Source organism: Sinocyclocheilus anshuiensis, unplaced genomic scaffold (genome assembly GCF_001515605.1).
Source record: "Sinocyclocheilus anshuiensis isolate Anshui unplaced genomic scaffold, SAMN03320099.WGS_v1.1 scaffold848, whole genome shotgun sequence".
Taxonomy (NCBI): domain Eukaryota; kingdom Metazoa; phylum Chordata; class Actinopteri; order Cypriniformes; family Cyprinidae; genus Sinocyclocheilus; species Sinocyclocheilus anshuiensis.
Genome location: NW_015549628.1, coordinates 901,843 through 926,343, shown reverse-complemented (window position 1 = coordinate 926,343; position 24,501 = coordinate 901,843). Strand labels below are relative to the sequence as shown.

Here is a 24,501-nt window from a genome sequence, read left to right as displayed (position 1 = left end):
GAAAGTAGTGCAGCTGCTTTGTTTACAGGGTTTCCGGGGTAACGGCTGCATTTAAATTAATTATTATTATTATTATTATTATTATTTCTGCAGTTTAGCGCCATCTGCTGTCAGAGAGTGAAAGTGCGCTTTCATCCAGCGCGTCTCTCACATGTTCCGCCATGTGCTTCTCGTCCGCGCTTATTTGCTTATTTACATCAGAGTGTGCACACGTCTTTCACGCAGCATACAGCGGTGTTGTGCATTTTGACCAGTTGATGGGAAAAGTATTCTTAAAATGCATTCAAAATTCGGAATAATTTGTAATATATAGGCTAATTATTCACGGTATTTAGAAGTGCCCACGATAACAATATCGTGCATATTCATTACCGTGATATATCGCACTACCGAATACCGGCACAAGTCTAGTTAACAATATAAAGCTGAAGTTTAATTGGTTATGTAACGTTTGATAGAATGACAGACCGGTCACCGTATCAGCACTCAGAAGGCACATACTCTGATCGTTTTTAGAGATATGAAAACAAGATCGTGCGACAACAATTATATGCACTCGCACAAACGCTCCCAAATATATTTTGAGGTTGCACAGATTAAATTTCGGGAGCATATGTGACCAAAATGGTCGCAATTTCGAGTTAAATATGTGTAAATATCAAGGACATTTACATTTTTCTATTTCATGACCCCTTTAAACTTGAAAAAAACGAGCATTTCATCTAATTAAATTAATGTTTAAATCACTTGTTTTCACTCTCAAATTATTAATTTTGTTGTCACCTCTGACTGTGTTCACCTGGGTTGGAAAGACCTAGACTGAAAACATTGGCTGCACAAAGTCATTCAGCTGTCTTGTGGTTATGATTGTGTGATCAAACAAATCCAAAAAAGTTAATGTGTGTATGTGTTTGACGGAGGATTGCGTAGGTTTGGCAGTGAGCTGTAATGTGTCTTTGAATTTATTGTACACTCTCCGCAGCTGTTCATCTTATTGATTGGGTTCTCTCTCTGCCTCTTCTGTCTCCCACAGGAAACAGTCGAATATGCCTTCCTTATCATTTTCACTATCGAAACCTTCCTGAAGATCATAGCGTACGGCTTGGTGATGCATCAGAACGCGTATGTCCGAAACGGATGGAACATGCTGGATTTCGTCATTGTCGTCATAGGGTATGTTTTATCTGCTTATATACCAAAGCTTAGCCACTGTTCCGTTAGCTCAAGGTTTTTGCACATCACCTTGATTACAAACAGCACATCTTTTTCATTTTTTCTCCTTAATTTCTTGATCGCCCCCTTCCAATTTAATTGAAATTGTACGTTTTACATTTATATTGCTAAAGCATCTGGCAAAATCATCATTAAAGTAACAATAGCAAATAAAATATTGATCATTTCAATAATAATGCATAAATGAAATAAATTATGCATTTATTTATATATTCAATATGCATATATATTTATATACACTGAACAAAATTATAAACGCAACACTTTTGTTTTTGCCCCCATTTTTCATGAGCTGAACTCAAAGATCTAAGACTTTTTCTATGTACACAAAAGGCCTATTTCTCTCAAATATTGTTCACAAATCTGTCTAAATCTGTGTTAGGTGAGCACTTCTCCTTTGCCGAGATAATCCATCCACCTCACAGGTGTGGCTTATCAAGATGCTGATTAGACAGCATGATTATTGCACAGGTGTGCCTTAGGCTGGCCACAATAAAAGGCCACTCTAAAATGTGCAGTTTTATCACACAGCACAATGCCACAGATGTCGCAAGTTTTGAGGGAGCGTGCAATTGGCATGCTGACTGCAGGAATGTCCACCAGAGCTGTTGTTCAGCTCATGAAAAATGGGGGCAAAAACAAAAGTGTTGCGTTTATAATTTTGTTCAGTATATGTACGCAAGGGTTCAAAAAAGCCACAGTTCACTTTGGTTCTCCCCAAGGCTGCATTTATTTAATACAAATATTGTAATATTATAAAAATTTCAAATAATTAAATTTTTCAGATTTATTTTTAAATATATTTTAAAATGGAATTTATTCCTGTGATGCAAAGCTACATATTCTATTATGCTGATTTGCTGCTCAAGAAACATTTCTTATGATTATCAATGTTGAAATAGTTTTACTGCTTAATATTTTTCTGGAAACCGTGATATTTTATTCAGTATTCTTTGATAATTAGATATTTCTATTTAAAATTAACTCTTTATAAAATTATACGTTTTTTATTTATTTATTAATTTAACCTTTAAAAGTAAAAAAAAATCGTATTGACCCCACATTTTTGAATAATCTACACCTAAACCTACCCCTCACAGGAAACTTTCTGCATTTTTAGATTTTCAAAAAACTTCATTCTGTGTGATTTATTAGCTCGGTTACCCGTGGGGATCTAAATTTAGGTCCCCACCATGACACGAGTCCCCATGAGTCTGTGTGTATTCAGGTTTAAGTCCTTACCAGAATAGAAAAACAGGTATACACACACACACACACAAACACATATGACCCAGAAAAGACCTGAGCTGCTGTCTTGCTCTATACTGTCTCATTATACCAGCCTCTATGGAGCATTTCCTGATTTTAGATTAGAGTTCATCATGGACTGTATTACTCACTCTTTATTCTCAGATGAAATGTATTTATATTTAAAAACCATGTTTGCAGACCTGGTCCTCCAGTGTCCCTTTGCCAGCATTAGTTGCTTTATATCAACTGGATATTTTACTTTTTAGATCTGGTAGATGAGGAAGAATCCTCATCAACCTCCTATGGCTGGTTTTTGTAAAAATGTGTTAATTTCATGTCACTTTCTACTGAATCAGACTAAAAAAGATGCAGAAGCCCAGAGATAAAATGATGAAGAATAAAAGCTGCTCCTCTTTTGTCCGTGCCTCAGGCCGGTTTCATAGCGCATGCATAAGCAGTGTGTAAGCAAAAGCAAAAGCAGCGTAACTGCACCATCAGGATCACATGCTTTCACACTGACAGCGCCTGTGCTGTGTAGCACAACTGCATCTCTATACAGAAAATATAGGGTTCTCTGGGTGATTACATTGAGCAATTGCTTTAATTATGTTTAGACACTTCTTACACTTTGAAAATATGTCTTTCTTCAAAGTTCCAGTGGCCAAAAAAGACACCTTTTTCTGTCTGTTTCAGTTTTTGTACCCAAATTATATTTGCTAAATTTTACATTTTACATATATTGGCAAATATTTTGCAGCTGGTGTAATCAAATTATGTAGTCAAGTAATATTATCAGATAAAATATTGATTGTTTAAAAAAAATGGAGCAACACTACACTGAAAATTGGTGATGAAACAATTTTCACTCAGAAATTGCTAGTAAATTTCACAATTAATTACAAAGAAAAGTAACAAAATGTAGAAGTATAAAGTCTGAAATAGCATTTTCTTGTAAAACGTACTCCAGTAATTTTTCTGTTATTTACAATTTTTTTTTTTACAGTGTATCGTTCAAATGTGACACTATCATACGACATTGAGCATTTGATTTAATAACGTCTATACATTTTACAGTGGTTATTGGGAGTGTGCCATTTGAGAATTATATAGAACTTGATATTCATTCAGTCTAATTTGCATGATTAGTGAGACCACATTGACATTCAAATGATAATTAAAGGAATATTCTATGTTCATCAGAAGTTAAAAGCTTGAACAACAGCATCTGTAGCTTAATGTTGATTAGTACAAAAAATAAATAAATATTTAGAATCACCCTTAATTAAAAAAAAGAGCCAAAATCAAGGTTATGATGAGGCACTTGTTGAAAGTTAATTAGTCAATTTTTTAAGGATTTCGAAGCAGAATTATGAAGCATTTAATTTTATAAATACACTGACATTAATTCTTCTCTTTAAATTTTGGTATTTGAGCTGTAAAGTTGTTCATCAATTTTACAGTCGTTTTATGGTTTTAGGCATTATTGCCACATTATTATTTTTTTTTTGGAGAAATTATTGCTTTTATTCCGCAAGGCCACATTTATAATCTAACAAAATATTTCTATTTCAAATAAATGCTGTTCCCTTTCAGTCAGTCACGTTTGACGTTACGTCAGTAGAAATGTTTCTTAAGCAAATCAGCATATTAGAATGATTTCTGAAAGATCATGTGACAGAAGACTGGAGTAATGCTGCTGAAAATTTAGCTTTGCATCACAGGAAAAAATTACATTTTAAAATATATTCAAATAGAAAAGAGTTGTTTTAAATTGTAATAATATTTCACAATATTACTGTATTTTAGTTTTTACAATGTATCTTGGTAAGCAAAAGAGACTTCTTTCAAGAAATATTAAAAATTTTTACTGACCCCAACATTTATTAATTAATTTTTTTATTTTGTTGATTTGATCTTAATTTGTATTGAACCCTGAATTTTCCTTTTAATCTAAACCAAACACCACACTGTAGCCATAAACTACTTAACATCTAGATTCATCTAGATGATAACCTAGATGGTTATCATCTAGATTCAGTCTGTCATTTTACTGAATAGAAAGTGTTTGTGAGTCTGTACTGTAAATTCCTTGTGCGCGATATATAAAAAAAAGCTGTAACTGTTCTGTCCACTTTTACATCTGTATCTCTTGCCGCTGATGTTTTTTTTTTAGCCCACTGTCCTGTTGGCTTCTCTGTAGATCACCTCAAACTGTGTACACTCTCCTCTTCTACCTCTGTAATTCCTCATCTGCATCTCTATCTCACTCATACACGCACAGTCCACTGGGTAGCTAGGTCACATTTCGATCAGTTCGCCTCATGCAGAAGAGCTGTCTCCCTCTCTCTCGTCACTTACCCGTCTCCCTGTCGCTCATGATCTTTAGCTCCCGCGCAGCAGCCCCTCTGTAGGTGAAGATTAACCAAGGATACTCACAGATAGGTGATTCATAGGCGATACTCAGATAGATGCATTCAAAGTACAATTTTTGTTACACATGTTTTTATTACTGTTTTATCTGCTGTTGCTGAGGTCCTGTAATACATCATTATTCAGATGTGCACCATGGTAAGTTCAGGTCATCGCATGCTGCTTTTTTATCATGTGTACAGCAGATGATGCCGCCTGATGTTGTTCAGATTGAATGTCTTGCTGTTTATGTTTTGACAAATTCAGAAAAGGTCATGCAGACATGTGATGCTGAAAGTGGTTTATCTATGTTATAATCCAAAGATGTTTTGATATTTTGCTTATCATCTAGCTACTTTAGATCAAGATTACAAGCAATTTTTTAAGCAGTTTTTGTATTATTTTCAAGGAAGGTAACAGTTTTTGAAAGAAATTTTATGTAGATGTGTACTCATAAAATAGAAGTTATTATTTTCTTTTCTCCTGATTTGAATATTGTGAAGAAAAAAAAGATTATATACTGTATATACTATGTAAGATTTTATATACTAACCCCCGGTTTCACAGACAAGGCTTAAGCCTAGTCCCAGAGTAAAATGCAAGCCCGAGCTGTTTCAACTGAAAGAAACTTGCACTGACTGATCTTAAAATATATCAGTGTCTTTGTTTGTCTCAAGATGCACACCAGTAATGTTTTTTTCTAAGGCACATTTATAAAAATTACTTAAATGTCCTAATTGAACTATTGCCTAGTCCTGGCTTAGTCTAAGCCCTGTCTGTGAAACCAGCCCTTATATGTTATTGCCTACACATACAACAAGTATTGTTAATTAAAAGTATTAAAGTTGCAATAATATATGAACTTAACCATAAACCTAGCTTAAACTTAAATCATATACAAAAATTAGAACTGTTGCCTTGGAAACTATAACTGGGGGGAAAAAAATCAAACAAACAAAAGTTGAAGTTGAAGTACCAAAACTGTTCAAATTAAAAGTGAAATAAAATAAAGCTAAACTAATAAAAATGACAAAAGCATATACAAATTACTGAAACAAACTATTAAATGAAAACTGAAAATATAAAAATAAGATTAATTTAAAATATGAATAAGTATCTGGATACTAGAGTGCATCTGTAAAGTATTCACAGCGCTTGACTTTTCCCACTGTTTCAGTGGTTCTCAAACCTGTCCTGGAGTACCCCCCGCCCTGCACATTTTGTATGTATCGCTTAACTATCACACCTGATTCAACTCATCAGCTCATTAGTGGAGACTGCAAGACCTGAAGTGAGTGTGTCAGATATAGTGAGACCTACAAAGTGTGCAGTGCTGGGGGGTACTTCATGGAGAGGTTTGAGAACCACTGCACTATTTATGTTACAGCCTTATTCCAAAATGGTTTAAATTCAATATTTTCCTCAAAATTCTACAAATACCCCATAATGACAACGTGAAAGAAGTTTGTTTGAAATCTTTCAAATTTATTAAAAATAAATAAATTTAAAAAATCACATACATAAGCATTTTACAGCCTTTGCGCAATACTTTGTTGAAGCACCTTTGGCACCAATTACAGCCTCAAGTTTTTTTGGGTATGATGCGACGAGCTTTGATCATCATCATTTGGCAATTATCTGCCGTACTTCTCCTCGTCTCTTCACCTCTCAAGCTCTGTCAGGTTGGATGGGGGCAGATGCACATTTTCAGGTTTTTCCAGAAATATTTGATTGGGTTCAAGCCCAGGCTCTGGCTGGGCCACTCAAGGACATTCACAGAGTTGTCTATAAGCCACTCTTGCTGTGTGCTTAGGGTCATTGTCCTGTTGGAATGTGAGCCTTCTGCCCAGTCTGAGGTTCCGAATGCTCTTGTTTTCATTAAGGCCATCTCAATATTTTCATCCATTGAGCTTTTCTTCTACTTTTATGAGTCTCTCAGTCCCTGCCGCTGGAAAAAAGCCCCACAGCATGAGGCTGCTACCAGCACACTTTACTTTTGGGATGGTACTCTGCAGGTGATGAGCAGTGCCCGATTTCCTTCAAACATGATGCTTGGAAATGAGGTTCATCAGACCAGAGAATCTTGTTTCTCTGAGTCTGAGGGTTTTTTTAGGTGCTTTTTTTTTTGCAAATTCCAAGTGTGTTTTCATGCGTCTTCACTGAGGAGAGGATTGAGTTTGGCCACACCGCCATAAAGCCCAGATCGGTGGAGTGTTGCAGTGATATTTGTCCTTCTGTAGGTTTCTCCTATCTCCACATACAGTATGGTCATGGAGCTCAACTAGAGTGACCATCAGGTTCTTGGTCACCACTCTAACCATGGCCCTTCTCCATCAATTGCTCAGTTTGTCCAGGAGGCCAGCTCTAGGAAGAGTCCTCATTGTTTCAAACTTCTTCCATTAAGGGTAACAGAGACTACATGCTTCTGTGAACCTTCAATGCTGCAGAATTTTTTCTGTACCCTTCCCCAGATCTGTGCCTCGATACAATCCTATCTCGGCGGTCTACAGACAAGTCCTTGGACTTCATGGCTTGGTTTGTGCTCTGACATGCACTGTTAACTGTGGGACCTTATATAGACAGGTGTGTGCCTTTCATGTCCAATCAACTGAATTTACCACAGGTGGACTCCAATCAAGTTGTAGAAATGTCTCAAGGATGATCAGTGGAAACAGGATGCACCTGAGTGTCATGGCAAAGGCTGGTAATACAGTACTTATGTACATGTGATTTGTTTTATTTTTTTTATTTTTAATAAATTTGCAAAGATGTTAAACTTCTTTCACATTGTTATCATGGGGTATTGTTTGTAGAATTTTGAGGAAAATAATTAATTTAATCCATTTTAGAGTAAAGCTGTAACATAACAAAATGTGGAAAAAGTGAAGCGCTGTGAATACTTTCCGGGTGCACTTTATATAAATAGTTCTAAAACAATGTTGTTGCAGTCCAGTTCACAAGAAATGTGAAATGAGGCCCTGTTTACACTAGTGTGCTTTCGTTTTAACACAGCGTTTTAAAATGAAAATGATCCTGGTCTACACTGGTGTTTTCACTGCGTTTCAGAAATGATCTCCATCCACACTACACAACCGAAAATGCATGTTACATGACCATTCGTGCAGATACAACTATAGATATGTACGTATACTTAGATGCCTCATTAGCAACTGTTTCTATGGGCCGCTATACGTAAGCCGTCCACCATATTGTAATGGTCAACTTGACGTCATTCACCATAGTAATCAATGAATATACGAAGATGCCACAATCCTGCACAGCCGATGGTCTGCGAACCCATAGTATGGTGAATGACGTCAAGTTGACCGTTCCAAGATGGCGGACGCATCTACGTGCTTAGAGCGGTCGAATGGAGAATCTACCTATACATATCTATGGTACAACAATGAGCATGTTGTTATTGTTTACACGGTCGTCAAGGATACGCAGATCGAATGTGGGCAGCCATGCCATCGTTTTCAAAAGTCTCTGTTTTGGTCGGTTTACACTGAAACGCAACCCCAGACTTTTCAATCTAAAACGGTTTCAAAAATCTTGAGGTTTTCGAGGGTCGAAAACGCTGGAGTAGTGTAAACAACAGGCGTAACCATAGCAAAAGTTATGCATTTTAAAATAAAATGCACTAGTGTAAACATAGCCTGAAATCTTTGGATTTGATCTATATTTGAATCAGGCTAAAACAAAGCGTTTGGTTTGGTTTGGTTTGGTTGAGGTTTGTAAGATAGAAACAATCAGTAAATACATTTATTGAAATGTGTAGGTAAAGATACCAACCCATATATATTTCTTTATTTATATTTTATTGATATTTTGTGGTATCGATGAGTTATTTGTCTGGTTCATTGTTATTTTTTCCTCCAGATTGTTTAGTGTTGTCTTGGAAATTCTGACCAAAGATGGGGAGAAGGAATCTGCTGGAAGCCACCCGTCCGTTCACGGCCATGGAGGGAAATCAGGAGGTTTTGATGTCAAAGCCCTCAGAGCCTTCCGAGTGCTGCGACCGCTTCGCCTGGTCTCAGGAGTGCCCAGTGAGTTAAAAAAAACCTTCGTCATTAGCAGCTACTAATAATACATAATGGTAGTCCCTATTTCTTACAGTCTTCAATTATAGTGAGTACACTGAAAATTTAATTTAACTGGTTTTCTAGAAGTCAAAAATATTATTTAACTTCACTGAACCTACCAATATACAATAATCTACACAAACAAACATAATTTTTATGGGTTAAATCAGGTAGAAATGACTCTTTAAGGTAACAGTTGTAGGTTGCCACTTTTTACATTATATATACTGTAATTTCGCTAATATTGTCACAGTTATTTTAGTATCATTGATAACTATTATTTTTTATTTAATTTAATTTTGTATTTTTTGTTTTTACTTTAGTTTTAGTCATTTGTGTTGTGTGTTTTCATCATTTAATTGTTTTTGATTTATTTATTTTTTAAATATGTCTATAGTTTGTATTAATAATTTTTAATAATTAATAATTTTTATTATTACTTTAAGTTAAACTAAGAAAAGAGAAACTGACCTTTGTCAGACTCCTTGTGCATACAAAAATCTCACTGGATTATTACAATTATTTATTTTAATTAACATTTATTTTGTTTCAAGTGACAGAAATGTTTTATGGTTTTAGTTTTAGTTAATGATAAAAGCTTTGAGTGACATAGGCCTAAATTTAGTGGTTTAGCAAGGTAAAAACCTTGGGAACCTAGGGAAAAAAAGAAGTTCAATAAAGGTCAGGTGAAGCTGATTACATATTCAAGGCTTAGTCGACTAGTCGTTCAGACAGCCCACGACTATTCGTTTTCTAGAAATATGTATAGTAGTTTTGCACAACACTAATCATGAGGCATTTTGACAGCATCCCCTTCTGAGTCCCCAGAGAGCGCCAGACCCCCGCTGAGGGGTGGATATTGGGTGCGAGATGATGGCACATGACATGGCCATATGGCAGGAAAAGTGCAGCATTCCTTACTGCATCCCCTCAGGAACGTTCTCTGAGAACAAGCTGTCAAACTCAATGCCCTAAAGACACTAGTGTGTGTCTGTGTGTATGCACTCTGAGTTAGATGTGAAATTTGGACTTAAATGCACCCAAGTGAACACGCGGTCGATGTGAATGTGTCAATTTGTGTGTGTGTACATGTGTTTTTATGTAGTTTTGCATATGCCTAGGTTTACAGGTGGTGCTGAACTCCATCATTAAAGCCATGGTTCCTCTCCTCCACATCGCCCTGCTGGTTCTGTTCGTCATCATCATCTACGCCATCATCGGTTTGGAGCTTTTCATTGGAAAAATGCACGCTACCTGTTACTTTCAAGGGACAGGTGTGTTTAACCTCTATGGCAACATAAATTCTGTTACAGTACTGTTCAAAAGTTTGGGGTTGGTAAGATTTAAAAAAAAAAGTTTTTGAAAGAAGTCTTTTGCTCACAAATGCTGCATTTATTTGATAAAAAATGCAGTAACAACTAGGGCTGCCCTCGACTAAAGATTTTTCTGGTCGACTAATAGTCGTTCATTTGAAGCATTAGTCAACTAATCGCACATTTATCAATAGACCATTTAAATCATTATAATAAGCCTTTAATTGCCCACATAGCCTAATAAGCACTCAAGCACACGCATAAAGCTTGCCACAGCGCACTGGCAGAAGTAATGATTATGAATGTGTCAAGTAAGAACAGTAAGGAGGCTGCATTAACATTTTAATAATGTATTGATACATTAGTGCTTTCTTTGGTTTTAGATTAAGACATGAATTCGGCGACACTGACTCGTCATCCCCGCAGTAGTGATGCGCCTGTGTGCATGTTTCACACAGATTACATAATCTGAGAATATTGTTTTCCATTTGAATTGGTTAATTTGAAAGTAGACATTTTGCTCTCTATAGATATGTTTTCATATCTGTAAGGCAAATATACACAGAGTTTTGGAGTTTCACGCTCAAGTTCACAGAGACCAAGATGGCAGAAAGCGCATCCTGTTTGCTTTCATTATTTTAAAAAGCGTGTTTTGTTGTTATTGTAAATGCACACAAATAAACGTAGAGTCTTTACAGATTCAAAAGGTGTATTACTCTTATCTGTATGACCAAAAATGACTATTGAGTGTTTTAAGAGCAAGTGAGCGCACCGATGCCTCCATCTGTCCTGCAGTGAGTGCGCTACAGTTCACACTCCGCTTAGACACTTCAGTAGCGCACATTTCTCTAGGTTAACATTAGATTGAGCAGCCATGTAAAGATGCTAATACTTACATATTTCAGACGATAAGCCATATTTGAGGTCGATGAATGATAGGCGAGTGTTTGGATGTACTGTATTACCATAGACCAGCCGTTAACGTTAGCCGTCTGTCCATCACGGACTGCTTGACTTCTCCTGTGGAATTTTTTTTTTTCTGCAACTAATAACATTTTGGTCGACCAAGCCTCTTCTGCTCGACTAATGGTTAGTCGCCTATTAGGGGGCAGCCCATTTGAGGTCGATGAATGATAGGCGAGTGTTTGGATGTACTGTATTACCATAGACCAGCCGTTAACGTTAGCCGTCTGTCCATCACGGACTGCTTGACTTCTCCTGTGGAATTTTTTTTTTTCTGCGACTAATAACATTTTGGTCGACCAAGCCTCTTCTGCTCGACTAATGATTAGTCGCCTATTAGGGGGCAGCCCTAGTAAAAACAGTAATATTGTGAAATATTTTTAGGGTTTAAAATTTCTGTTTAATATTTGAATATATTTTAAAATGTCATTTATTCCTGTAATGCAAAGCTGAATTTTCAGCATCATTACTCCAGTCTTCTGTGTCACATTATCTTTCAGAAATCATTCTAATATGCTGATTTGCTGCTTAAAAAAACATTTTTTATTGTTACCAATAGCTATGTTTCCATCCACCTATTTTTATGCGCATTTTGGGATATCGCATAAAAAAACGCTGAATGGAAATGCCAAGATGCGCATAAAAAACTTATGCGCTCAACTTAGTAGGATACATTTCTTATCCGGTAAGAAAACATGCGCATAAACTACGATGGAAACACTTTTACAGAATAAATTCCTTAATGCGCATCAAAAAAGACGTGGTTTTGCAATGGGACAACATAAAACTGGACTAATCAACAGACCGATCTCATTGCACAGCATCTGAAATGCTAGTTTTGTCATTCTAAAATGCTTGAGCAAAGTCTTGTCAAAGTGCTTCATTATAATTAACTCCCAGAACTGCGTTCCCTAAACAGCAGGCTCCGAAAATAAGATAACATGACCGCGTTTCTTCTGCGCACTCTGAAGCTCGTAATTTATTGTATACAAAAATTATTATATACAGTGCCTTCTCCAACTGCAGCAAATTTATTTTTTCTTTGTGATATTTAGCGCAAGTTAATCAGGAAGTGATGATTTTGTTCTCTTCATCTCACTGGATGGAAACTATGCTTTATTCGCAAATGTTTTAATGTGATATTCCAATTTTGCGCATATGTTTAATTCGAAACTTTGGATGGAAACATAGCTAATGTTGAAAACAGTTGTGCTGCTTATTGTTTTGTGTTTAGTAATATTATACATGTCTTTACTGTCACTTTTGATCAATGTAATGTGTCCTTGCTGAATAAAAGTATTAATTAATCTTAATGAATCTTAGTGATCCTAATATTTTGAACACTAGTGAATAAAAAAAAAGATCAATGTGATTAGAACTGTTCTTAAAACATTACATGTCTGTTAATCTCCAAAAATGTATCGGAAATAGTCCATGTGGCTTGTGCAACGAAATTGGAATAAATTAGCAATGCTAGCATTAGTGTTTGAGTGCAATATCAAGTGTGTAAATCATAAACTTCATGATGTGGTTGAGATTGTTGATTTCTGTGTAATATTTTCAGTATTTTCCGAGCTGATTATCTTAGTGTAGGATACATACACTAAAAAAATGGTGTAGAAATTATTTTCCCTCAGAAATCCCAATTAAATTTCAAAATTAATCATTTTCAAAGTTTTTTTACAGTGTAGATATTATATAGATTAATATTTTCAACACATTGAGATTCATATGAATTGTTGGAAAGTGTTCCCTAGTAAAGAAGTAATATATTTAAAATACATTTATTTCATACTAAGTATAATTCAAATCTTTTAACATATTTACTGACATATCTCTCGAAACTAACTGATATAAAAAATTTAATTTAACTGTATTTGGAGTACTACTTGTGCACAATGCACATTTCTTTATATTAAAGTGTACCTGAAGTATACTTGCAATAGTTCCACTTTCGCACAATCAAATATACTTCAGTTTATCTTTAGTTGGACTTCAGCACTACTTCCACACAATTAAAGTGCATTAAGTACAAAATTAGTTGTTCCAATTTAACAGACTATAAGTATACCAGTTTAGTATACTAAAAGTGCAGTTGCAGGGTATTTTTATTAAGTACATAAATATGTATTTGTAGTATACTTAGTATGAAATAAATGTATTTCAAATACATTTGAGTATATTTATTTTTCACTAGGGTTTATAGCTATTATGCGTGTTTAGGTTTGACATTCTCTCCTCTTTCTGCAGGTATAATAGAGGATGAACCCGCGCCGTGTGCCATTAACGGTCATGGCCGCACATGCCCCATTAACGGCACCGTGTGTAAGGAGGGCTGGCATGGCCCCAACGGAGGCATCACGAACTTCGACAACTTCATGTTTGCCATGCTTACTGTGTTCCAGTGCATCACTATGGAGGGCTGGACGGATGTGCTCTACTGGGTTAGTATTAGCTTGCTACTTCCTCTCGCATCCTAACTAGCACGTCGTCTTGTTGGTGTACTGTATAATGAATGTTAGTCAATAATTAGAGAGGATGAAGGGCTCGTACAGTCATTACTGCTTTGAGGAGAGTGAGAAGCTCAAACTAGCAGCCCACACACTGAAGCAGGAACTCAAGGGTCTGTGACTGACCAGTGTGCTCTGACGAGATCCACCCACCTTTCACATCATCCACTGGAAAATCGTTCCTCCATTTCATCACAGCACACTGTTCATTTACAGCGGCATAAACTTTAGATTTTCAGCATAGATTTCCTGTGAATCACCCCCAAGATTCTTATTTCACATGCACAAATTTAACATGTAAATATGCATAATGCAGCAAGGTAGTGCAACTTGCCTCCTGAAAAAGTTTTTTATTGATTTAATTTAGTAGACTAGAGACAAATTGTGTTTAAAGGAGACATATTATGCCCCTTTTTACAATATGTAATATAAGTCTCTGGTGTCCACAGAATGTGTCTGTAAAGTTTCAGCTCAAAATACCCCACAAATCATTTATTATATCATTTTGAAAATGCCTATTTTGAGTGGAAGCAGAAACACGCTGTTTTTCAGCCTGTCTCTTTAAATGCAAATGAGCTGCTGCTCCCCGCCCCCTTTTCCAGAATAGAGCTGCGCCATTACAGCTCGTACCTGCTAAAAAACATCTGTTTTGGTTCTGATTATCATGTTTATCGCGCTGAAATCATGCGTTTTAAACCATACGAGTTTAAACTTCTGATATACGGTTTTCTGAGAGCACATATCCGAAGCACACGGACAGAAAGCGGCTGTCACAGCATGTGAGTACTAAACTAACTTCTCATTCACACACAAGTTTACGTTAAAAACACACATGAGTTACAAAAACAGTCGGTTATGTCTGTGAAGGTAAACAGCTGGGAAATAAATTGCATGCTTATTTTAAATCTGTGTGGCAGCAGAAATATACATTAAATAAATTAATAAATCCACTGCTCTCTTGTCTCCTCTGAGGCTGCGACTCTAAACAGCGTTTTGTGCTCTTCTGTGCAGCCAAAGACAGAACAGTTGGATGCTTTGCTCAAACTTTCGACATGGCATTAGAACTAATATACCGTTGTCGCTTGCGAAAACACAATAACAGCGCTGTGGGTGGAAACATGCAGATTAAGGGGCGGTAATATTATAATGAGATCCCTTTGCCACGTCACCAAGGGAGCGAAAATCAGATGCGCTCGTTTTCTCAGACGCTTGCAGAAAAAGCAGGGCTTAAAGTTCTCCGGCACCGTGCCGGATCTCCGGATCCATCTTGTTGATGGATATCACTTTTCGAGTTCATGAGTTCGCCTACCAATGGTATGAGAGGAGCACAGCTTTCACTCTCAACCAAACTAACATTACTAGCCAATCAGAATGTTTTGCTCTTATATATATATTGAAAGAAGTTGGCAATACTGCTGCAGAGTCGCAGCCCTGATGAATGGAGAAGCGCGACACGTTGAAAAAGCTGCGAGGCACAATGTTCACAGATGTCCATCTAGCGCATATTTACATAGAAAAGCTAATTATGAAGCAGCGGAGCTTTGTAAACAGCTCAAGAGTAATCATGTCATCTCCATAAAACGATATGATTGCCAGGACAAATTTCCCGGGATTTTTGAAAAGGTCCTGTTCACACATGTTCTATTAATGGTAACTTGCCGGTAATTTACCAGTAAAGACTGTATGTGTGAACGGGGCTAAATAACTCATTAAAAAGCAGCGGAGCTTTGTAAACAGCTCAGAGTAATCATGTCATCTCCATAAAACGATATGATTGCAGAACAAATTTACTGGGATTTTTGAAAAGGTCCTGTTCACACATGTTCTATTAATGGTAACTTGCCGGTAATTTACCAGTAAAGACTGTATGTGTGAACGGGGCTAAACTCTTCCTCAGCATATGCTGTGAATTTGAATTGCATTCATCTGGGAAAACAGTGCGCATTTGTAACGTAAATCATTTATAAACCTTTGCCAACACAGGAGAATACATCAACCTATGTCTAAATATGCCATGTATTGTACATCACGATTTCAAAATAAAAGTTTCTGCATGTGGCCAAATATTAAAATTAAATGGATTTAAAGATCGTTTAATCATGCTGTAAAGCGAAACGTCACCAGGCCGTTGGCGCCCTCTGCAGGTATTTGTTATAATATATAATGTACGAGCCAATTATTATTGCCTCATCGTTAGTTTATATATAAATAGTCATACTAAAGCATGATTTTCATTGAGGTCTGTTTGTTACTAAAAATATCAGATTGCTCAGTTGTGAACTTAAAACCTGGAAAAGTCAGATTTTCATGATATGTCACCTTTAAATGAATTTTGTATTAATTAATTGATTGATTTATTTATTATAAAGAAAAAAAAACTTTACAAAGGTTTCTGAAATGTAACTTAGATAGATAGATATTTCTTAATTTATTAAATTATTTACTAAATATTTATTTATTAAAGAATATAATCAATAGAAATATATACATGTTTTAATACATACATATGTATATATGTGTGTGTGTGTGTGTGTGTGTGTATGTATGTATTATATATGTATATCATTTTTCTTATTAAATATTTTCTTAAAGAAAATGCTTTACAAAAGTTTATACATAAATGTATTTATTTATTTATTTAAAGAAAATGCCCGACAAAGGTTTTTATATTCATGCATTTATTTATTTATTTAAAGAACATGCCTGACAAAGGTTTATATATAAATGTATTTATTTATTTATTTAAAGAACATGCCTGACAAAGGTTTATATATAAATGTATTTATTTATTTATTTAAAGAACATGCCTGACAAAGGTTTATATATAAATGTATTTATTTATTTATTTAAAGAACATGCCTGACAAAGGTTTATATATAAATGTATTTATTTATTTATTTAAAGAACATGCCTGACAAAGGTTTATATATATATAAATGTATTTATTTATTTAAAGAACATGCCTGACAAAGGTCTTTGAAACCTAACTTGTTCAATACTATTCTTTTTGCAAGCTTATAGCCAGTGTGTGGGACTTCTCCTTTATCTTTCCTTTATATCGACTTCATCCTACACTCAAATTTTTTATTAGAAGTTATACTTGTGAAAGCCTTCTGGTATTTATTCAAAACCTCAAAATGTGTTAAAACTGAAATCCTGTTTGATTTTGAGCAGAACGTCTTCTCTAGACCTATTTTTAACCTTCTCCTTACAGTTTCTGTTTCATACTTAATCTTTCATCCGTCACCTCGTTTTCTCTTCCTCATTCCTCTCCTCTCTCAGATGAATGAAGCTATGGGGTTGGAGCTGCCCTGGGTGTACTTTGTGAGCTTGGTCATCTTCGGCTCTTTCTTCGTCTTGAACCTGGTTCTGGGTGTGTTGAGCGGGTGAGCAGCTCCTCTTTTCTCTTCACTACGGCACCTGATCTCCAGTTTCTCTTTCTCTCCTGAGACTGAACTCCATCCCTGGAGGTTCTCACAGCTAAATGTAGCCTCTCTCTGTGGGTTAACCGTCCTGTTTGGGCCCCTGTAGGTGAATGACGCCATCGGCTGGGAGACGCCATGGATCTACTTTGTTAGTCTGATCATTCTGGGCTCGTTTTTTGTGTTGAATCTTGTGCTGGGCGTACTCAGTGGGTAAGAGATTGTGTGCTGTGAAGACTGCTGTGCTTTTCTTCTGTCTGCTGGTCATTTCTCTCAGCATCTTATCTGAAGTTTTTCCTGCACGGGGTTCAGCATGAAGTTTGACGATAGACCTGATTATGGATCAATACTACAGTCATGGACAAAAATTGCAAACTTATCTGGTTATTTTTCATAAAACGAGAGTGAATTTGCTTAAATGGGCAACTTTTTGTCATGTAATGTTCTGAGTATTGATAATAATTAGAAATAATAATAAGTAAACCAAGTGTTTAAATTAATTATTAAGTAGCAGTTTATTATTAGTAATACTAATAATATGCATGATTGATTATTGAAATAAATAATTTAATATAACTATAAATTATGTTGAATTTATATGTATTATATTTTTATTTTTATTCTGTGTAATTTTAGACAGGTGCCCACACAAAACATTTCTTTTTAATATTTATATTAATATGTATTAATATACAAATGTGCTTTATATTCAGTTCATTTTTAAAGTATATTTAAATGTTTATACTTAAATTAATTAAATTTAATAAACAAATTATTAAATAATTTGTTGTACTGCTGTACTGAATACTGGGCAACTTTTGTCATATCAGTGTCTGAATAATAATAATAATAATCTGAGTATTAAATTCATTATGTAGTACATAGTTTAATAAAAAACAATTATGCATGCATTAGGGATAATATTGACCATTTAATATGCATGTACTATTTTTAATTTTAAATTTACATTTATAATTTTATTATTTGTTGATTTATTTTTATTCTGCAAAATTGTTTTGGTTACTTTCATGCGGTTTATAAATGTTCACTTGTTTTAGCGATGCTCATTTACCTTCAACAAAACATTTTATACCAGTAACATATTAGGATGGTTATCTAATATTTAAAACCCAACTGTCTTTGATTTTATAATGGTCCAAACTGGGCTAAACTGAATGCATTTCCATATGCATGAACGTTAACTGGGTCCTAAGGCATTTAGTGTAAGTGAACGCATTTGTAGTCTTATTTTCATTTATAGTGAAATATAGTGAAATTCTTTTTATTCTAATTTATGTTAAAAGAACTCTCTCTGAAAACTGAAACAGATTTAGATTCATTGTAAACTGGTGCAATTACAGATTCATCTGCTTTGGATGTCTGCAATCCTTTTTCCATGACTGTCTTTCTAGGTTTTGTTTTTCTTCAGGTTTCAGGTGTTTCTGACGTGTTGTGTGCTGTGAAATGATCCTCACGTCTGCTGGGTTGAATTGTTCTCAACTGATGATATTATTCAGTAAAACGGTTTGAAGGACAGAATGAAACACTATGAGAGAGGAAGTGATTCAGACTCATGAAATTCATGGAGGAGAAATGAAATAGTTTAGACTACAGGACTAGGGCAAGCAGGTGAATGATGCTAATTCAGCAGAAACATAAAAAAAACCCATCTGTCATTAAGATGTTTTAGCAATTCAGCACTTAAATACAACGTTCAAAAGTTTGAGGCCATTAAGATATTGTAAGTAAGGTAATATTTTGAAAGAAGTCCCTTATTCTCAGCATGGCTGCCTTTATTTGATCAAAAGATATTGTGAAATATTATTATTATTATTTAAAATAACTGTTTTCTGTTTTTCTATATTTTAAAATGCATATTTTTATTCCATTGATGCCAAGCTGAAAATTAATCTCCTTCCTGTGTCTGTAAGTCCTAAAGCCATTTCTTAGAGCTGCAGGGTTATTAATATTCCACCACGAGAGACGCAGATGCTGTGCCCGTGGTGCAACGTATACAATTTGCAGATCGAGCAATCTTTCTAAATTAGGTTTGGGTTCCATTTTTGTGCTTCTGCCATTTTATTAAGGAGGCCACACACACGTCGTGTGACCTTTCCGAGCGTGTTTGAGTGTGATGTTTCTCCAGGTCCTCTGTGGACAAGCATGCACCCTGCTGGCAGGACACTGAAGCGTTTACATTTAGGTTTAGGCTGTGTGTCAATATGGTGAACATGTGCATTAGTTTGTAATTTGATCAAACCCCTAACCTCTGGCATTATATTTTGAAGAGGAACTCTAACAGTTTGTGTTACACACATGAATAATACATGATTTTTGCACATTGTTTGGGAAAGGAGTGTTATACATGAATATTACGTGAATATTAAACATTGTGGCATTAAAACTTGTGAAAAAATCTCATTGATTTTAATTAAACGAGTGACCTGTGCCAGCAACCTCCTAGCAAAGCCCTGAATCAAACCATTGTCCCCCTCCTACTTTTAGTGGACATGTAATACATTTTTAAATGGCTTTTTATATTATTATTGTTATTATTATTATTTAATTTAAATAATGTAAATATGAAATGCTGTTATAATATATGTTAATATAAATATTAAGAAATCTTCTGAAATAATGCAGAATAATAAAATAAATATATATTAATTTATAATTATTTAATTATTCTTAATTATAATTAATAATAATTAATTAATTTTAAATGAATATTAAATCAATTTTTATTCATTTATAATTATTTCAATTAATTTAAAATAACTTATTATTAATGAATACAAATTTATTTTATTATTCTGCATTATTTTAGAAGATTTCTTTCTTCTAATTTAGATTTCTTATTTAATGTTAATACTTACGCCTAAAACTGATCAGCATTGTCATCTTTTTAAGCTCTAATAATAACATCTATCTTGTATTTTATGATGGTCAAAACTAGTTTGAACTGTTTTTAGCAGGTTGAAAAATCCATTCTGAACATTAACCGGGTCACAAGGTGTTTAGTATAACTTTATAATCTGAACTCTATTTGACTCTGTTCATATTTAGAATCACATTCAGAAAATGATTTTCCTGGGACACAAAAGTATGCTTTATTTCTACTCTAAATATAGCAAATAAACTAAACTAAACTAAACTAAACAAAAAAATAAAATAAAGTAAAATAAAAATATATTTTTAATAGTCATGTCCATCACAATGAAAATTGGTTCTGAACAATAGCAATGCCTATATAATTATAAGGGAGCCATTTGAAGGGAGCCATTTCAAGAGAACCTTAGATTCTAAAAAAGTTATTGCAAAATAAAAATCTGTTGTTTTATTTAAACCTAACAAATGGCTTTTTGTGAAATGTTATGCTTGAAAAGTGCCATCTATCTGAAATTCAGTGTTGCTTGGTTTGATATTTTACTTTGTAATAACATTCCTACACTTATTAAAGTGTGGTTTAGGTTAAATGTTAAATTGTTAAAAATTTTTTGAAGACGTTTAGTGTACTGAGAGTAAAACTGTGTTTTCCTGAACCCAGGGAGTTCTCTAAAGAGCGAGAGAAGGCGAAGGCTCGTGGAGATTTCCAGAAGCTACGGGAGAAACAGCAGCTGGAGGAAGATCTGAAAGGTTATCTGGACTGGATCACGCAAGCCGAAGACATCGACCCTGAGAATGAGGAGGAAGATGAGGAAAGCAAACGCAACCGTGAGTACCTGAGTGCTGCTCTCATAGCGCTGTGGGATTTATATGGCGGTCAACTAATAGAGGTTACTCTCACAAACCATCTGATCTCACTTCATGCTGGCATGTGACTGTTTATTAGCACATTTCTACATGGCAGGAAATGATAAGTGACGTGCAACTGGCATATTCCTCTCAACTAACTTAGAATGACATTTAAGTTCATACTAGTAACTTGACAATTACTGAGCGCTCTTTCAGTCCATATTCAGGCAAATGCAGAAGGTTATTACATGCAAGTATTTAGAATCAAACTGAGAATGCTTTTTAAATTCCAGATTAGTTCATTCATTTCAATTAAATTTGAACTGAGCAACAAACAGGATCAAATTGGTAAATTTGAATGCAAATTTAAGCAAGTAGAATTAAAAATTCATATTACTGCTGTAGGTATGGTACGCTGTTTATTAAATAATACTTTCACTTTGATATTAATGTGAAATAAATTGTAATTTATATGGAAAATGTATTTGTATGTAATTTATATATACACTACTGTTCAAACGTTTGGGATTGTTAAGATTCCTCAGCTGCATTTATTTGATTAAAAATATTTAATTAAAAATATTTGAAAATATTTGAAATAGCTGCATTTATTTGATTAAAAATATTTAATTAAAAATATTTGAAAATATTTGAAATAGCTGCATTTATTTGATTAAAAATATTTAATTAAAAATATTTGAAAATATTTGAAATAACTGTATTCTGTTTAAATATTACTCCAATATTCATTGTCACATGATGCTTCAAAAATGATCATTTATCAATATTGAAAACAGTTATTCTGCTTAATTTTCGTGGAAACTGTGATATTTTTTTTTTTTTTCAGGATTTTTTGAAAATATAATTTGAATAATTTATTTGAAATATAATTTTTTTCTTATAAATGTCTTCACTGTCAATTTTCATTAATTTCTGCATCTTTGCTGAATAAAGTATTCAATTCTTTCAAAAAAAAGCATACAGTCCCCAAACTTTTGAAAGGTAGTGTATTTAATTTTTTACGTTTAATAATGATCTGAAAACAGTGTCGTTGAGATTGCGGTGCTTAATAGCTGTATGCATTATTTGTTTAGTTAATAAAAATGCTGAAAAAATCTAAATATTAAGGAATCAATAGGCCTATTTAGTCAAAATTAATTATTTGTATTTTGTGTTGAACCAATGAAATTTGCTCAGTGAGCGTCGCAGTTTTCTGATTTGTAAGTACAACCAAAGATTTGCGACATTTTGTAGCAGCCACAGAGCCATCTTTATTTATATGCTGTCTATTGCTGATGATCGCATTATTTTTCATATGCATCTGTTTACATAAGTGATCGCTAGTTTCTCCGTCCTGTTCACGTGTGTTTTTGTTCGGGAGGTTTTGTACTCGTTCAGAAGATGCATAATAGTGCCCCTGTGTGTATAACAGTGAAAACACGAAAAGCCGTAAAAACTCGTCATTGGCGGGGAAGCGTTTTCTTCTAAAAGATGAGATAACTCATCAATGGCGGGGAAAGAGTAAATTGGCCCGTCATGCCCATCAAACTGCAGCGTGACACAGAACAGACGTCAGTAAACCCAAAACAGCTGCCTCTGGTGTATTTGTGATGAAATAGTTGAGGAGTAGCAGTCAACATGCGCTGACGCCACGAGTGCTGTCTCTCCTGCCGAAGCGAAGATTTGTCAAAGTCAAGCGTCTCCAGGTCAGAGGGTTCGGTACGGGACTGACAGCAGGGGCTGATTCTGGAAACTGGAGAACTAGGGTTCATCATACTTCCATCCACATTCTATGTTATCATTTTGCAAACATTGTTTATAATGTTGAGAGAACCTTGACAGAACATTCTGAGAAGGTTTCCTGTTAGCTGGCTATCTGCTGAGAGAGAGGAGTTTTCTCAGAAGGGCATGAAGTGGAGAAACTGAGCAAAATAAGTACTAATCCTAATCCCTTTTATATAAGCAGCACACATGATTCTGAGCGGTTAGAGCCGCTGCTACAGCTTCCACTGTCACTGGAGCTCTTTGACTGACCTCGGTTCTGTGAGAGGACGGTCGGGTTAGATTAGCAGGCTGCTTTCTGAAAGCGGGTTTTTTTTTTTTGCTTTAATTGATTGAAACAGACCCACAAAAGTCGCTTGTCTGGAAGGCTTAGCATTTATGCAGAACTTATTCTGCAAATGGAAAAGGAAGCTGAATTCTGTTTCCGCTCGCACAAGTTCACAAAATCTCTTAGAAGAGAATATATTTCCATTCTTAATCAGTATCTTTGTCTTGTTTTCCTGTAAAAGCTGTTGGAAACAAGATAGAAGCAATTGATTTATTACTTATTTTAAGCATAAACTTGAAAGAATAAACGTGAAAACAAAACTAAATTCACTTTTATATGCAGTTTTATACATAAATTGTAATGTTCTATGCAATTTTGTTTCTTAGTTGAATTTATCTTCACAGGAAGGAAACATAGGCAGGGCTCCAAACTGCGACTAAAACGGCCGCATTTGCGACCAAAAATATTAAATTGCGAGTGAAGTTTTTGCTGAGGTCGCCACTGGCGACTAGGCCTATGTATTTACATGTTATAACTTAAAAATTTGCATGTAATGCCTTTTTTCCTGATTGTTTTCCAATCACATCTTTTGTTATGTTCGCGTATTAAACTGAGATGATACACATCAAAGTTTTAGTGGAAAAAAGAGTTTCAAACAGTCCTCATCTCTGCCGCACAGCAGCATTGTCGCACACCTGCTAAACGCAGCTCAGTTGTGCAGCGCGAGAGAGATCGAAATGACGGACCCGTGCGAAGTGAAAGTGCAGAAAAGCAGCACCTATTTCGTGCACAACTTGAACAAACTACAACAGGTAAAGCTGTCAGCTGTGTGGATATTGGCAATATCGTTAACAATTCTCGTTTGTAATCATTAATAATATGGCTTGTTCTTAACAAGATCTTAGGTCTATGCTGTGTTCTGTTAATGAGTGAACTTCATTATTTGAAGCGCACTTGCCATCCAGTAATCGCAAAAAGCTTTGTGCTTTGTTACTTTTTAATAAACAAAGTATCAGCTTTAAAATGATTCAAAATTCAACGAAATTCAAACAATAAATACAGTTTTGTTTTTGGCGCTCTTAGTCAAAGGTTCTTTAAAGAACCGTCTCTTTCTCAACTTTTTATAATCTGAAGAACCTTCTTTCGCCACAAAGAACCTTTTGTGAAATGTAAAGGTTCCTCAGATGTTAAAGGTTCTTTATGAAACCATTTAGACAAAAAGGTTTTTCTAAGGCATCGTGAAGTAGGACTGTGTATCACCAGCAATGTCACGATACGATACATATCACGATACATGGGCATCTTGTTTTTAAGCCCATAAATAATAATGTACTCATTCTACTAAATTTATATTGTAATGTACTTATTCTAATACATTGCTGGTAGGTTATCATTGCACAAATTAACGAACTCTCTACGTTTTAAAAATAAAAATAAAAATTAGAAGAGTTCTAAACTAATGCGCTTCACTGTATCTAACGGTCACACACGCTCAGTCACTCACACAGATCACGTTGCGGCCGCACTCAG

General features: G+C 34.9%; 1 protein-coding gene across 2 annotated transcripts in view; it reads left to right on the top strand.

Moving 5' to 3' along the window:
* The first annotated feature begins 1,038 nt into the window (after positions 1-1,038).
* The window catches only part of LOC107659558 (voltage-dependent L-type calcium channel subunit alpha-1D-like), an 83,989-nt gene continuing 60,526 nt past the window's right edge, over positions 1,039-24,501 (top strand). For both annotated transcript variants that reach the window (XM_016448547.1, XM_016448546.1), the window contains exons 1-6: positions 1,039-1,173; positions 8,776-8,942; positions 10,100-10,252; positions 13,505-13,698; positions 17,047-17,150; positions 20,734-20,900. In XM_016448547.1, coding sequence (XP_016304033.1) covers positions 1,109-1,173; positions 8,776-8,942; positions 10,100-10,252; positions 13,505-13,698; positions 17,047-17,150; positions 20,734-20,900 — 850 coding nt within the window. In that variant the 5' untranslated portion in view covers positions 1,039-1,108. The remainder of the gene's footprint in view (positions 1,174-8,775; positions 8,943-10,099; positions 10,253-13,504; positions 13,699-17,046; positions 17,151-20,733; positions 20,901-24,501) is intronic.